Raw genomic sequence first — 14,040 nt, forward strand, 5'->3', positions numbered from 1 at the left:
CGTATGATAAATTGGGTAACAATTAAGGCTTTAATTGGTGAAAAGCCTTCTGACAACCACCAAAACGTAATATTAAAAGATAAATGCGTCACTGAAAATCATGAACGTGAACTGTTGGTGAAAATGTTAGACCAAAATGTTTCAATACAAAAAATTGATGTGTTAGTGTTGGTTGGTTTTTCCGACAGGCGGGACGAAGTGCGCCGGGTCTGCTAGTGGAATATAAAACTGCAAGCTTAGAATCTTTCTAAACATTCTGAATTTAAAGCTTGTTGTTGCGAAGGCTAACTTTTCGTAGCGTATTCACCATACGATTCAGCGGTTTGTAAATATTTCTCACGGCCCTTATTTTGACGGCTTTATTTTTATATTACAATTGTTTAGTGCTTTTAATTTTCACTTTTCATATTTTTTTAATATACTAGCTGTACCCTGCCACGCTTTGCTGGGGCATATTCCTGTTACATGGATGATAAATGATTAACGAAACAAAGCATACGTTTCAGATAAGTTTGATTTTGCAATATCTGAGTGTAGGTACACAATATTTCTCGTGTTTTCATTCTCTATGTAGATATCAAGGCTATCTGGTTTGCCGACACGCAACATATATTGATCCATGTGAGATACAATCGGCATCTAAATCTAAACCATACTTTTACAAAGGTTGACATTGAGCATTACTGATTGTGATTCCGAATGACAATCGAATTGGGATTTGCCAGCTTTTAAATTGAAATTGTGTATCGGTCGGAATCATGGGAATTCTTCTCTTTTAAAAAGCCACGTTAAAATCTTTGCTTTCACTACATTGTTCATCAATTTCTTAACTGCGAGTCGCTTGCCGTTGCAGAGTTTTGGCTGATTAATACTCCGCAACATGATACGTGCCTCTCCTATTTTCAATTTCAGTATATTGGGTAATCCCTGAAACATCAATCGAGTTCAAAAATTCCGTTGGATAATTAACTGCTTCATTTGTTTCCACAATATATACATATATGTATGTTATTTCATCACTTCGAATGCTGGATTGAAAAACATTATTGAGTTGATAGACATCCTTATTCTTCGCGGCAAGAATAGCTCGTTCACTGAGCCGATCATGATTCCTATAATTAATTTGAATATCCGGAAACAGTCTTTCGATCAGTTCTCCTTTCGATGTTTCTAAGTTTTAAAAATTATCAGGCAATAAAATTCTTTCTTATCTCTCATTGACTGGCAGCTTTCCGTTCCCTATGATTAGTAATTGTCGCGAGAATACCTAGGCTGATTATTCGCTCTGCAATGTATGTATGTTCGTCTTGCCACAATGTTGAATTTCTCAGGCAACCATTTGTCTCATCCGCTGGTGCAATTGAGAAATTACAGTCAATGTTTGCGTATAATCTCCTGCGAGCAATATCAATGCATTCCCGAATTTTTGAGCATTTCTACGCAAATCTCGCACCGATTTTGTATGTGCCTTCGTCCACTCATCCCAAACAATGAGTTTACATTTTTGTAATAAGTACTTTTCCCATACCGGATGTTCTGGAAATATTACACGTGGGAGTTTCGATGATTTGTATATTCAATGGCAGTATAAGAGCTAAATGAGAAGTGTTTCCACCTGCTAACAATGTAGCAGGTGTTCCAGACGAAGCGAGAGCTACGGCTATGTAATTTTATCATCGAACCGTTGCCACAATCTTATAAGGAATGTTGTCCTAGTTCCTCCTGGCGCATCCAAGAAGAAGAAAATTTATCATTTGCATCTTCTTACTTGGCGCTGTAACCGCATTTTAGCCGAGTTCGACAAAGCACGCCAGTCGCTTCTCTCTGTGCCAATTTACGCCAATTGGAAATGCCACGTGAAGCCAAGTCCTTCTCCACTTGGTCTTTCCATTGCAGTGGGCACCTCCCTATTCCTCTGCTACGCTGATCGTTCCATCGTTTGCGGTACTCATCGCCGCCAACGCGTAGTGGCCTGTAAATCTTCCGTAAAATTTTTCTCCTGAATACTCCAAGAGCTGCCTCATCGGATGTTGTCATTGTCCATTCTTCTGCGCCACATACCAGCATGGGCATGATGAGTGACTTATAGAGTGTGGTTTTTGTACGTCGAGAGAGAACTTTACTCCCGAATTGCCTACTCAGTCCAAAGTAGCACTTGTTCGCTACAGTGATTCGGCATTGGATTTCGATGCCGATATTATCGGTTTTATGCTGGTTCCTAACGAAAAGAAACTGCCTACTTTGTCGAAATTACACCTCGCAACAGTGACGTGGGTGCCAAGGCGCGAATAATCTGACTCTTTGTTTGATGACAGGAAATACTTCGTCTTGTCCTTGTTGATCACCAAACCCAATCTCTTTGCTTCGTTATCCAACGAGGAAAAGGCAGGAGAGACTTTGAGGTTTTTGTTACCGAAGATGTCCATGTCATTGGCATACGTCAGAAATTACACGCCCTTGTAAAAAATTGTTCGTGAGTGGTTCAGTTCTGCAGCTCTTATTATCTTAACATTCGAATATGCCATCATAAATGCCCTTCTGCTCACGCTCTAGTTTGTGAATGTTTGATTGGGCATATAATAGGAGATTCGAATAATAATAATAATCATAATCTTCATAATATTATCCAACGTTATTCAAATTACCCTCGCAGATTTTTGGAAAATTTCTCTAAAAACCTGAAGCAGCTCATTTAATTTAGCAAAAACAATTTCTGGAAAATGTGGGTATTGTTAGGTAGATGTGTATTTCAGGAAGGTAGATTCTTAGATATTTGAAAGTCGGAAAAATTCAACGCTAAAGCAGACACATTCTCTTTACTCGCAATATAGTACGTTGTAGGCTATGCCGACCCCAAGTGAAATCGTTTATGATTAAAAGTTAACTATTTTATAATGTTAGGGAATGGTGACACCAGTTTTAAGTTTTCTTCAAGGATTTTTTAAACAACTTTCATGGGATATTTTTATGTTTTCGTTAGGTATGATTTTCATTATTTTTTCACTTGTATCTGTAGTTTTTTATTATTTCTTTTAGTTGCGAAATTTGTATACAAACTCTTCGTTGATAATATGGTCATTTCGTTTGAGAAGATTTTGTAAATTCTTTCTTTATTTAAACTGTTCGGCTTTGGATAAGTGGAAACATAAAAAAAATCTCTAGTAAAGCTCTCCCTAACACTTTTTGATTGGAACGAATTATGTAATATTTCATACAGTTCCAATATTTGCAGTCTTTACTTTTAGATAGAGCATAAACCTATTGAAAATACTTCTAAATCAAGATTTCTCAAATGCCCTTAGTTTGTTACCCATATTGTAACATTTCATTTCTTTTACCAATTTAGTTGAGTTAAACATATTTTCGACTGAAGGTATTTCAAAAATTCTTTAGTTTGATACTCACATTTCAATATTTCAATAGTTTAATCAATTTAACTGAGCTGAAATTTGCAAATAGGTGGCAACCCTCCACAAAAGTATTTTTAAAAGTTTTCTTTTTTAAACCTCATACATTGATACCTACATCAATTAAATTGAGTTACATTTTCAAACAGATGGCAACCCTCCTCAAATATATTTTCGGCTGTAAGCTATCTTAAAAATCTAAAGTTTTGCAGTATTTTATTTGTTTTATCAATTTAACTGAGTTTACATTTTCAAAAAGGTAGCAATTGTACACAAAAATATTTCTATAATATGATTTAAAAATATTTCTCTTTAATTTGATGGCAATATTGCAATATTTCATTTATTTTATCAATGTAATTTAGATAAATTTTCAAACAGGTGGCAATCCTTTCTAAAACTCTTTAGTTTGACACCCACATGGCAATATTTCAATTTATCAATCTAACTGAGTTCAAATTTTCAAATAGGTGGCAACCCTCCTTAAAAATACCTTTATCAGTCATCTTTCTTAAACCTCTTTAATATGATACCCATATTATAATACTTCTTTTATGTTATCTATATAATTGAGTTTAGAATTCTCAAAGCAGGCGGCAACCCTCCAAATTTTTGTGATGTAAATGATCCTGGTATTATACCGAACAATACAGAAAAATGATTATTCAAATCGGTCCAACCGTTCTCGAGTTTTGACGATTGTGACATACGAACCCAAAATTGTTATATATATAGATATCTAAATCAAGATTTCTCAAATGCCTTTAGTTTGGTACCGATATTGTAACATTTTATTTATTTTACCAATTTAATTGAGTTAAATTTTCAAAGAGGTGCCCACCCTCCTCAAACATATTTTCTACTGTAGGTCTTTTAAAAACTCTTTAGTTTGCTACCCACATTGCAATATTTCATTTGTTTAATCAATTTAACTGAGCTAAAATTTTAAAATAGGTGGCAACCCTCCTCAAAAGTATTTCCAAAAGTCTTCTTTCTTAAACCTCTTGAATTTGATACCTATACCAATTAAATTGAGTTAAATTTTCAAACAGGTGGCGACCCTCCTCAAACATATTTTCCTTCTTAAAAATCAAAAGTTTGAATACTTTCAGAGCTGGAGCGTCGGGGTCCATTCGAACGACATGACCAAGCCAGCGGAGCCGCTGTATTTTAATTTGCTGCACTATGTCCATATCGTTGTAAAGCTCATACAGCTCATCGCTCCATCGTCTGCGGTACTGGCGTAAAGGCCCGTAAATTTTCCGCAAAATCTTTCTCTCAAACACTCCAAGAGCCGCCTCATCGGATATTGTCATTGTCCATGCTTCTGCGCCATATACCAGCACGGGCATGATGAGTGACTTATAGAGCGCGGTTTTCGTACGTCGATAGAGGACTTTACGCCTGAATTGCCTACTCAGTCCAAAGTAGCACTTGTTGGCAAGAGTGATTCTGCGTTGGTTCTCAATGCAGACATTATTATCGGTTTAAATGCTGGTTCGCAAGTAAACGAAATTCTCTACTTTCTCGAAATTGTAACTGTCAACAGTGACGTGGGTGCCAAGGCGCGAATGTGCTGACTGCTTGTTTGATGACAAGAGATACTTCGTCTTGTCCTCGTTTACCACCACACCCATTCGCTTTGCTTCCCTATCCAACTTGGAAAAGCCAGAACAGACTTCGCGGTTTTTGTTACCGATGATGTCGATGTCATCGGCAAAAGCCAGCAATTTCACGCTCTTGTAATAAATTGTTCCTGAGCGGTTCAGTTCTGCAGCTCTTATTATCTTCTCCAACATCAGATTAAAGAAGTCACATGAAAGGGAGTCGCCCAGTCTGAAACCCCGTTTTGTGGCGAACGGCTCGGAGAGGTCTTTCCCAATTCTGACGGAGCTGGTGGTATTGCTCAACGTCATTTTATACAGCCGTATGAGTTACTCACATATGTACATACACTTCAGCTTCCAACTCCAAGGGATCCGACGAATCTCGCAATTCCCTCCTTGCTTTAGCCAACTCTACTAATCTATTAGCTTCCACATCATCTTCCTCATCACTAAACCATATTTCAACTGTGTCCATTTTTTAAATTTTATAATAAAATCAATTATTTTAAAAATGATGTAAATAAAACACTAAAGAACCAAATATAAACAAACAAACAGCTGTTTACAATTCTGTCAACCATTCATAATAGTACAAATTTTTATCGATCAAGTTACACAATAGCAAAATAAAAGATGATCGACTCGATCCACAAATTTCTATTCTACTGCCAGTCGACACTCGCAATAGGGGTCGTTGTTTCCCATATATTTTGTTGTTGTGTGTTTGCAAGTTATGCAATCCATGCAATCCGTGCTACGTGCAATGGCTTTGAAAGATTTGGAGAATACCCCTAATGTATTAATCATTTGTCGGAACCGGAAGAATCCGACGACTATAACATATAGCTCCCATACAACTGATTGTTCAGATATGAGATTTTTTGTTATAACTTCTCCATTTATACAGCTGATGCAACTGATTGTTCAGATATGGGGTTTTACTGTAAAACTCCTATATTTGGACAGCTAAAACCGATTTTATAAAAAATAATACAAAGCCTACTGAGAAAATAGTCAAAATCTATGCTGTATAAGCTTTATCTCCTGTACCACTGATTGTTCAGATACCAGGTTTGGAGGTATATCTCCTTTATGTAGGAAGCTAAACCCATTAAATTGTGTTACCGCTTTACATACCATTCACACAGCAGTGAAACTCCCTTATATTGGTTCCATATAAGGTATATCTTCCATATCTCTGATTGTTGCGATATGATTTTTTATATATGTTTCTCCTCTATTTATGTATTTTGTGAATATAAATGCAGTAATCTGTTTAAGTAAAATTTTGAGATGTTCATGAAAGGTATGAAGCCTTCGCCATAGCCGGAGACAACGCTGCTCTTACTTGTTTTCAATTAAAGTTGGTGGTCGCCGAGCAGCATTTAAAATACCAAATACTTCCTGGGGTACTACGTCCCACGAAAGCGTACAAAAGAAATTGTTTCATACTAGAATTTATCATACTCGTTCGTTCGAGTTTTTTTATGTTTTCATAAACATCTATGAACAAAATAGCAGAAGACAACGTCGCACGTTTTCGTAAAAAAAAAACAGTTACAGAATTCAAAAACAAGCAACTAAACGGATCGGGGATGACCCAGAAATCAATATTCTTATAATAATTTCACACACATTTCTAACAAGTCTGCTTGGGATACAGTGAAGGTTTTCATAAAAACCGCTTGGCACTCAATGCGATGATACGATGGGAAAAATAAATATTACAAAATAACAATCAGACTGGATCAAACAAATTAAAATCATGAAAATAACGGTTGAACCTGATCGGAAAAATATAAATCTAATTTTAACGGTCTACCCGTAGATTGCTACTAACAAAAGTTAGGAATTAAACCGTTTAGAACATTTTGGTTCCATGTGTACATTTCAAGCCAAATTATTTCGTTTTCTATGTATGAAACTCATATTGAGTTTCTGGTTGAATTTAAATAAGTAAATCAAGTAAATTTATACCATATTTCAATAATTTCACGCACACTGAATTTGAATTTTGCATACTGTATAAGTTTTTACTGCGTTACGTTCCCACGACAGTAGGGTCTACATACCCAGAACCACCCAGATTTAAAACTAACCAAGTATTACTCACCAAAAGTATTTGGGTACATTTATGTATATGATGTTACAGCACAACCACAATCTATCACGGAATTCCCGGAATGCTTTGACTAAACTCGATCCACAATGTAGATGGAATGGCATAAATGCAAAGCAGTAGTTGAAGCTTTTTCCACAGGAAGGAACGGATTTGTCAAGATTCTTTGGCTCTTTTGGAAAAAGCGCACAACACTCGAGCGAAAAATTAGCACAAAAACAATAATAATAATAGATTGGCCCTTACACATATGTTAGTGTTTGGCCGAGCTTCTCCTCCGATTTGTGGCGTGTGCCTTGATGTTGTCACACAAAGAGGAGGGATGTACAGTTTTACGCCGACTCCAAACGGTGATTGTATTTTTATGAGAAGCTGTTTTTCATGGCAGAAATACACTCAGAGGATTGCCATTCCCTGCCGAGGCTCGACCGCCGTTAAGAAAAACCTTAAGCTTATGATAATCCATAACTGAGGCTAGTTTATCGCCAAATGCATATCTCAAACTATAGGAATGCATTTACAATAATTTGGCCTCAGGAATATTTCTGCAAATTATATTATTTTTAGTTACTGAATTGAAACATCATGAGCATTCACATATAAATACTACAAATAAATTGCCGAATTTTCAATAGGCATTGAAACAATAAACAATTTATGACATCTTAAAATGCTATATGAAAACGGTATTATTAAATAAGGCCTGGGTATTTTTCAATGCCATTCAAACTTTTGTCATTTAATACCCGTTAAAAATTGGGAATAAATGAATATATAAAAACCAAAACAAGCGACACAAAATCAAAGCGAACAAACAGAAGGGAATTTCAATACAACTCTGAAACATATAAAAAGCGAAGTGATCTAAATTGGCTAATTTGTGTAAAGCTAATTTAAATATTTAGAAGAGGTTCATACTCGTACCTTTGAGCAAATAGAGTTCATGAAATCATCCTGAAACACAATTTTGACATGGAGCAATATTGTTTGTTTATCACGAAACGAATTTAACATGGAAATAAAATAAGAAATGTAAGCGGGTTCTGTAGGTTAATAATTTATGATGATTTAAATGTTTATATTTATTTATGTATTATGAAAGGATTAAGAAAGCCAAATTGTTTAAATGTATGGTTGAACGAAAAGGATGCAAGTAACGGAAGTAGATTAAAATAAAATTATATCAAACACGTCGCTGTCCTATTATAAACAAATGTAAGCACAGATTTTTACTAAATGCTGTTTGCTACTCATACACTGGTATACATCTTTTCTTCTATCTTACATTTAGTTGCAGACTACAATTAAGTAGCAATCGAGCCATAACACGCTGCATAAAAAGCAAGCGCATTCTTTTACGCGTCGGCTTAGCTGTAAATTTATTGATAATAACTGCAATACAGTTTATACATACCGATGGAGATTTCGGTAATCCTACACGCTGACCACAGGTGGTCAACAAATTCACCAGACACTCGCGCACTCTTCCCTGGGACATCCATGGACGCTTCCAGCCACTGAGTGAAGCCGAGTCGGCTGGTGATAGGCTTGCGCTTCGCCGTGGTGAATTCGGAGTGCCAATGACGCCGTTGTTATTATGCTGCAAGTGCGTCCCAGCGGATGTAGTATTATAATTACCCTGATCTGTGCCACCCATACCACCAGCGTTACGAGATTGGGCGCCAACAGCAGAAGCCACACTCCCCACAACGTTATTTAAAACTGTTGCGCTGCTGGCGGTTGTCACTGTGGTGTTCGTTGAGGCATTCGATGAATTTGTGCCGCCAATTATAGTGGGATTATCATCGGTCTTTAGCAGAATGCGACGTCCGATGAGTGGTGTCTGCGAGACGTCGAAGGTGAACTCCATTGTGCGACCAGCAAGTTCCTTTTTACAGAACATATCCGAATCCGGATATGTGCCATAGAAGGAGAACGATAAACCGGCGCTACAACCTTCACTTGGCGGCACCACTTGAAGCGACGAGCTACGCGTGACAATTAATTTGAGTATCTTCAATGCATCCTTCCAATTGACCGTCTGTAAAAAGCATAAAAAGTTGTTCAATCGTTTACATATAAACTGGAATAGGATCCCCTCACTCACATCCAAATATTTGCCGATAGCGCGCAACAAATCACTATTAATCGTCTGTGCTTGTGGTGCGGATAAATCCACATAGTGCAGCATACAATGTATCACATTCAAAACGGGCACCTGTATTTGTTGTGGACCCTTCTCCAGCACCTCAATCAGGAAGGCTAACATATGCAGTCCCATATGTGCGTAGGTATCATGAAGATATTTCACTACACATTTAGTCCACTGGAAAGACTCCTTGCAAAATGTCTTTCGGCTGTAGAGTGTCATCACAGTGCCAAGATTTTCCAACTTGGCGCCCAATTCTGATGACACCTGTGCAATATTCTCCGCACTGCGTATACAAATCTCATTTGCATCCTCGTAGTGCAGCAGCATGTATGGTAGCAAAGAGATGACATTCATTGGGAATGCGCAGCTCTGTGTAGGATCACAAACAGGCAAGTTGAGCATCGGAGCGAATTGTGAAAGCAGTGTAATGGTGGGTTCATACGTTGAAGTGTGAGTGCAGCCCTGTAATAGAAAATAAAATGAATTTATTTATTTACTTGGACGTAACACTTATCTAGAACTTGCATTCAAGTTCCACATTCGCACTTCCCAGCAGTATTTCAGGTAAGGGTATGCAAATTCACTACAATATTCAGTACGAAAACTGCCATGAAACTCAGTTCAGAAATTAATGCCTGAAAAATTTACCGAAGAAGATGTGAAGCTTTCAGTGCTACTGAAGTTTGTTTCAGAACGCGTAGCGAAGATTGCAGGTCTAATGAACTTTTCACATATGTTTTGAAAAGGCTATTATAGGCCTTTAAAATTATGTAAATTAATATATTTTTAGACTTACATAGCTTGTTGGGAGTTTCCGTTAAGTTAGGCTAAAAAATTAATATTTTTCATTATTTTTCAAGTTTGACCATCGCTATTTACAAACATTTCTATGAAAGTTGCAAAATACGTAGTATTTATCTCAAAATACATATCTTTTCGAATAAATTGATACCTCACCTAACATGAGGCGATTTTACAGGCAACTTTTAGTTGAAAGCAACAATCGCCTGGTGTGAACGGCCTTATAACAAATCGCTTCTAATGAAGTTGGAGGACCGTCAACTTTTGATTCAACTAACTGCCTCTAAAATTGCCTGTAAAACCGCCACATGTAAACACCGTATAAGCAACTCAAGTAGTAGCAGTGCGGCTAATATTTACTCAAAATTCCTGTATACAATGGCTCTTTACCGAAAAATTGTTTTTTCATAAAATTGTACGAAAGTGGGGATGGCACCGCCCAGTTATATCATATACATATGTGTATCTCAAAAACTATTTTACCGATTTCGACCAAATTCGATATACACATTGCGTGTCATGAAAATTTTTAATCGAAACGGTAATTTAAAAAAACTCAAAGCTAGCTATATTTTCAAGACAGTACTTAAGGTGGCTAAGCGTATGTGTATATTAAATTTTGTCAAAATCGGTGAAATAGTTTGCCAATAGCGATGGCCAAAGTTGAAAAACTTAAGACAAGTATGGGGTTAAATTTTAAGCTCGCTATATAGTTCAACGTGAACGTGAACTTTTTATTTTGACCAATATTTTCGTTATTACTTCACTTTTTGCAGTAGTTTATATGTATATTAAAAGATAGAGAATTAAATATATTTCAGAATTATGAAATTAAAAGTAATCTTACTAATATTATAAATGTGAAAGTTTGTATGTTTGGATGTTTGGGAAATCATCACGCGGAAACGACTGAACGGATTTGCATGAAATTTGGTACGCAGATAGCTTATAGGCCAGATTGGTTAATAGGCTACTTTTTTTTGCCACCTGTTAAAAAAGTTTAATTTATTTAATATGCGGGAACAACTGAATAAATTTGGATGAAAATTTGCACACAGATAGCTTATGACCTAGATTGGAAAATAGGCTAATTTTCGCAAGAGTTGCCATCTGTTAAAAAAATTCCTTTAAATTAATACGCGGAAACGACTGAATGGATTTGCATGAAATTTTGCAAACAGATAGCTTATGATCTACAGTGGAAAATAGGCTAATTTTTTGGAAGAGTTGCCACCTGTTAAAAAAGTTTAATCAAATTAATACGCTGAAATGACTAAACAGATTTGAATGAAATTTTGCTCACAGATAGCTTATCACCTAGGTTAGAAAGTAGGCTACTTTTTTAAGAGTTGCCACCTGTTAGAAATGTTTAATTTAATTAATACGTGGAAATGAGTGAATTGATTTGCATGGAGGTTCTCACACAGATAGCTTATGAGGTATGTTGAAAAACTGGCTAATTTTTTTAAGAGTTACCACCTGCTAAAAAAGATTTATTAAATTAATACGCGGAACATTCTCAACGGATTTGCATGAAATTTTTCAAGCAGATAGCTTATGACCTACAGTGGAAAATAGGCTAATTTTTTGGGAGAGTTGCCACCTGTTAAACAAGTTTTAATTAAATTAATACGCGGAAAGGACTGAACAGATTTGCATGACATTTCGCGCGGAGATAGCTTATGACCTATGTTGGGAAATAGGCTACTTTTTTAAGAGCTGTCACGTATTAGAAAAGTTTAATTAAATTAATACGCGTAAATGACTGAACTGATTTGCATGAAAGTTTGCACACAGTAGGCTACGTTTTTAAGAATTGCCACCTGTTTGAAATTGAAATTTTGCGAATGCGAATATTCGCAGCAACCCTGGTATGTAGTACTAGGTTTAAGCATAAAAAGATACATCAAGCTAGGTGGCTGTCTCCAGATCGAAAAACGAGAAATCAAATCGATCGTGTTGTGATAGACGGAAGGCATGCTTCCAGCGTTTTGGACGTACTTACACTCCGAGGGCCATACATCGACTCGGACCACTGTCTTGTTGCAGCAAAGATACGCACCCGCCTCTGTGCAGCAAAAAATGTGCGCCCAAATATGCAACCAGAATGGGTATCAAATGAAGGAGAAGTTCTGTAGAGTTAAAACCCATTACATTTTTTGGTGCGTAAGGGAGGGTAGGTATTGAAAATAGCCTTTTATAATTATATCCTCAAATATCCTTGACATTTTTCAAATCTTATTTTTGAAAAAATTGTGTGTTAAGAACTAACTTTATTAGCATTTTCAATTCCTATTCGTCCCTATGAACCCCAAAAAATTATTTCATGTGGTAGCCATACTTTTGTTTTCCATTGCACTTATTTTTTTTAATAAAGTTTGGAATTAACCATGTCCTTGAAATTATAACGAGCCCTAACCGCCAAAATAACGTAAGTGACATTTTTTTCAAAATTTTTGTTTTTATGCAGAAATGCATCTAGATGTCCTAGGAATATTTCTGCATCAAAAAGAAAATTTCGAAAAAAATGTCGCTTACGTGATTTTGGCGGTTACGGCTCGATAAAAAGAAATGCCCATTTATATGAAGTTAATTATGTGTAATATGAGGTAGACTTTTATAAAAAAATTTAAATTTTGGATAAACAAAAGGAATATAGACAAAACTGGTCGAATTAAGGCGCTTCTTTTATTTCTGCCACCAGTATAATGAACTTCTTTCAACCAGCAAATACATTTTTTTATTTATTTTTTTTTTGCAGCGAGCTTTTTTCTATATACCTTAAATTATTTTATCAGATATGTACACATTAAAGTATTATTAAATGCATATAAATTTAATTACTGTCTTTCGTTTTGTTACTTATGAAATAGTTTCCACTTTAAATTAAAAGTACGTTTCAAACCCATTTACTTATTATTTATTATATGGTAGGAGAGCTTCTCAAACCATATTGATGCAATAATAAATATCTAAATCCCTGGACTGATCCCGGGATTGAACCAACGACATCCTGAAAATCCCGGGATCGTAAAAATCGAAAAAATTAACATCCCTAGTATATACATATTGACAACAGAAAGACCAAGTGAGGCAACATTAACATACCAACACTATGGGAATCATGTACAAGAAGATTAACATTAAAATCACCACACATTACGATATTTTTATACTCAGGTACGGCGATAAAGAAAAAAACAACGCGTCAAGGCTTATAGATTTATGTGGGTTGCAAACACATGACACTAGGATTTTGGAACATCTATCAGACAATTCAACAAAAACATATTCTACATAACAGTTATCGGATTTACAAATGAGTCTCATATTAATATTATTTCTGCAATAAGCAGCTATTCCACCCCCTTTCTTATTAGGTCTATCATGGTGGATCATTATATAATTTTTCATAGAGGAATGAATGTCATTGAAATTACTAGAAAGCCACGTTTCAGTACTACAGATTACATATACATTCGAGTTTTCAAATGTGTATCTTATTGTGTCCATTTTCTCATCATTTAAGCTCCCAGCACTGAAGTGAATAACACTGAAGCCCTTCAGCCTATCACATAAAATGTTAATCAAAGTTAGACTGTTTTCATGAACATCACACAGACTTTAACAGCAGCATAATTGTTGACATATTTAATATAAACTATTCCACTAAGCGTTGTTGGCAGCCCTGACTAGTGGTGGTACTTGACCGCGAAGGGCGAAAAAAGCCTGTTATTTGTGGAGCCAAAAAGTTAATAGAGAGACAGACTTTATTAAAAATGCTCTTGAGATTTTCTGCCTTAAAGCTGTGACAGACGGCAAAGCTTATGCATATAATCTGGCATACATATGCGCATAATAATTTTGACCTCACAGACGGCAGTTATGCGGATAAACGAGCCGCAAGGTCGTGGGTTCGAGTCCCACGGCCAATTAAATTTTCATTTTTTTTTT

The 14,040-nt window shown here is 36.0% G+C and overlaps 1 protein-coding gene across 1 annotated transcript in view; it reads right to left on the reverse strand.

Annotated features, from left to right (window-relative positions):
• LOC118749272 (protein furry-like) overlaps positions 1-14,040 on the reverse strand; it is an 85,579-nt gene that overhangs the window by 57,418 nt on the left and 14,121 nt on the right. Inside the window, exons 3-4 of the mRNA XM_036484072.1 lie at positions 9,241-9,747; positions 8,548-9,174 (exon numbers count right to left, since the gene is read on the reverse strand). Of these exons, the coding sequence (XP_036339965.1) occupies positions 8,548-9,174; positions 9,241-9,747 (1,134 nt within the window). The remainder of the gene's footprint in view (positions 1-8,547; positions 9,175-9,240; positions 9,748-14,040) is intronic.

The sequence above is a fragment of the Rhagoletis pomonella genome, unplaced genomic scaffold, assembly GCF_013731165.1.
Source record: "Rhagoletis pomonella isolate Grant_MI unplaced genomic scaffold, Rhpom_1.0 Rhpom_scaffold_00014, whole genome shotgun sequence".
Classification (NCBI taxonomy): domain Eukaryota; kingdom Metazoa; phylum Arthropoda; class Insecta; order Diptera; family Tephritidae; genus Rhagoletis; species Rhagoletis pomonella.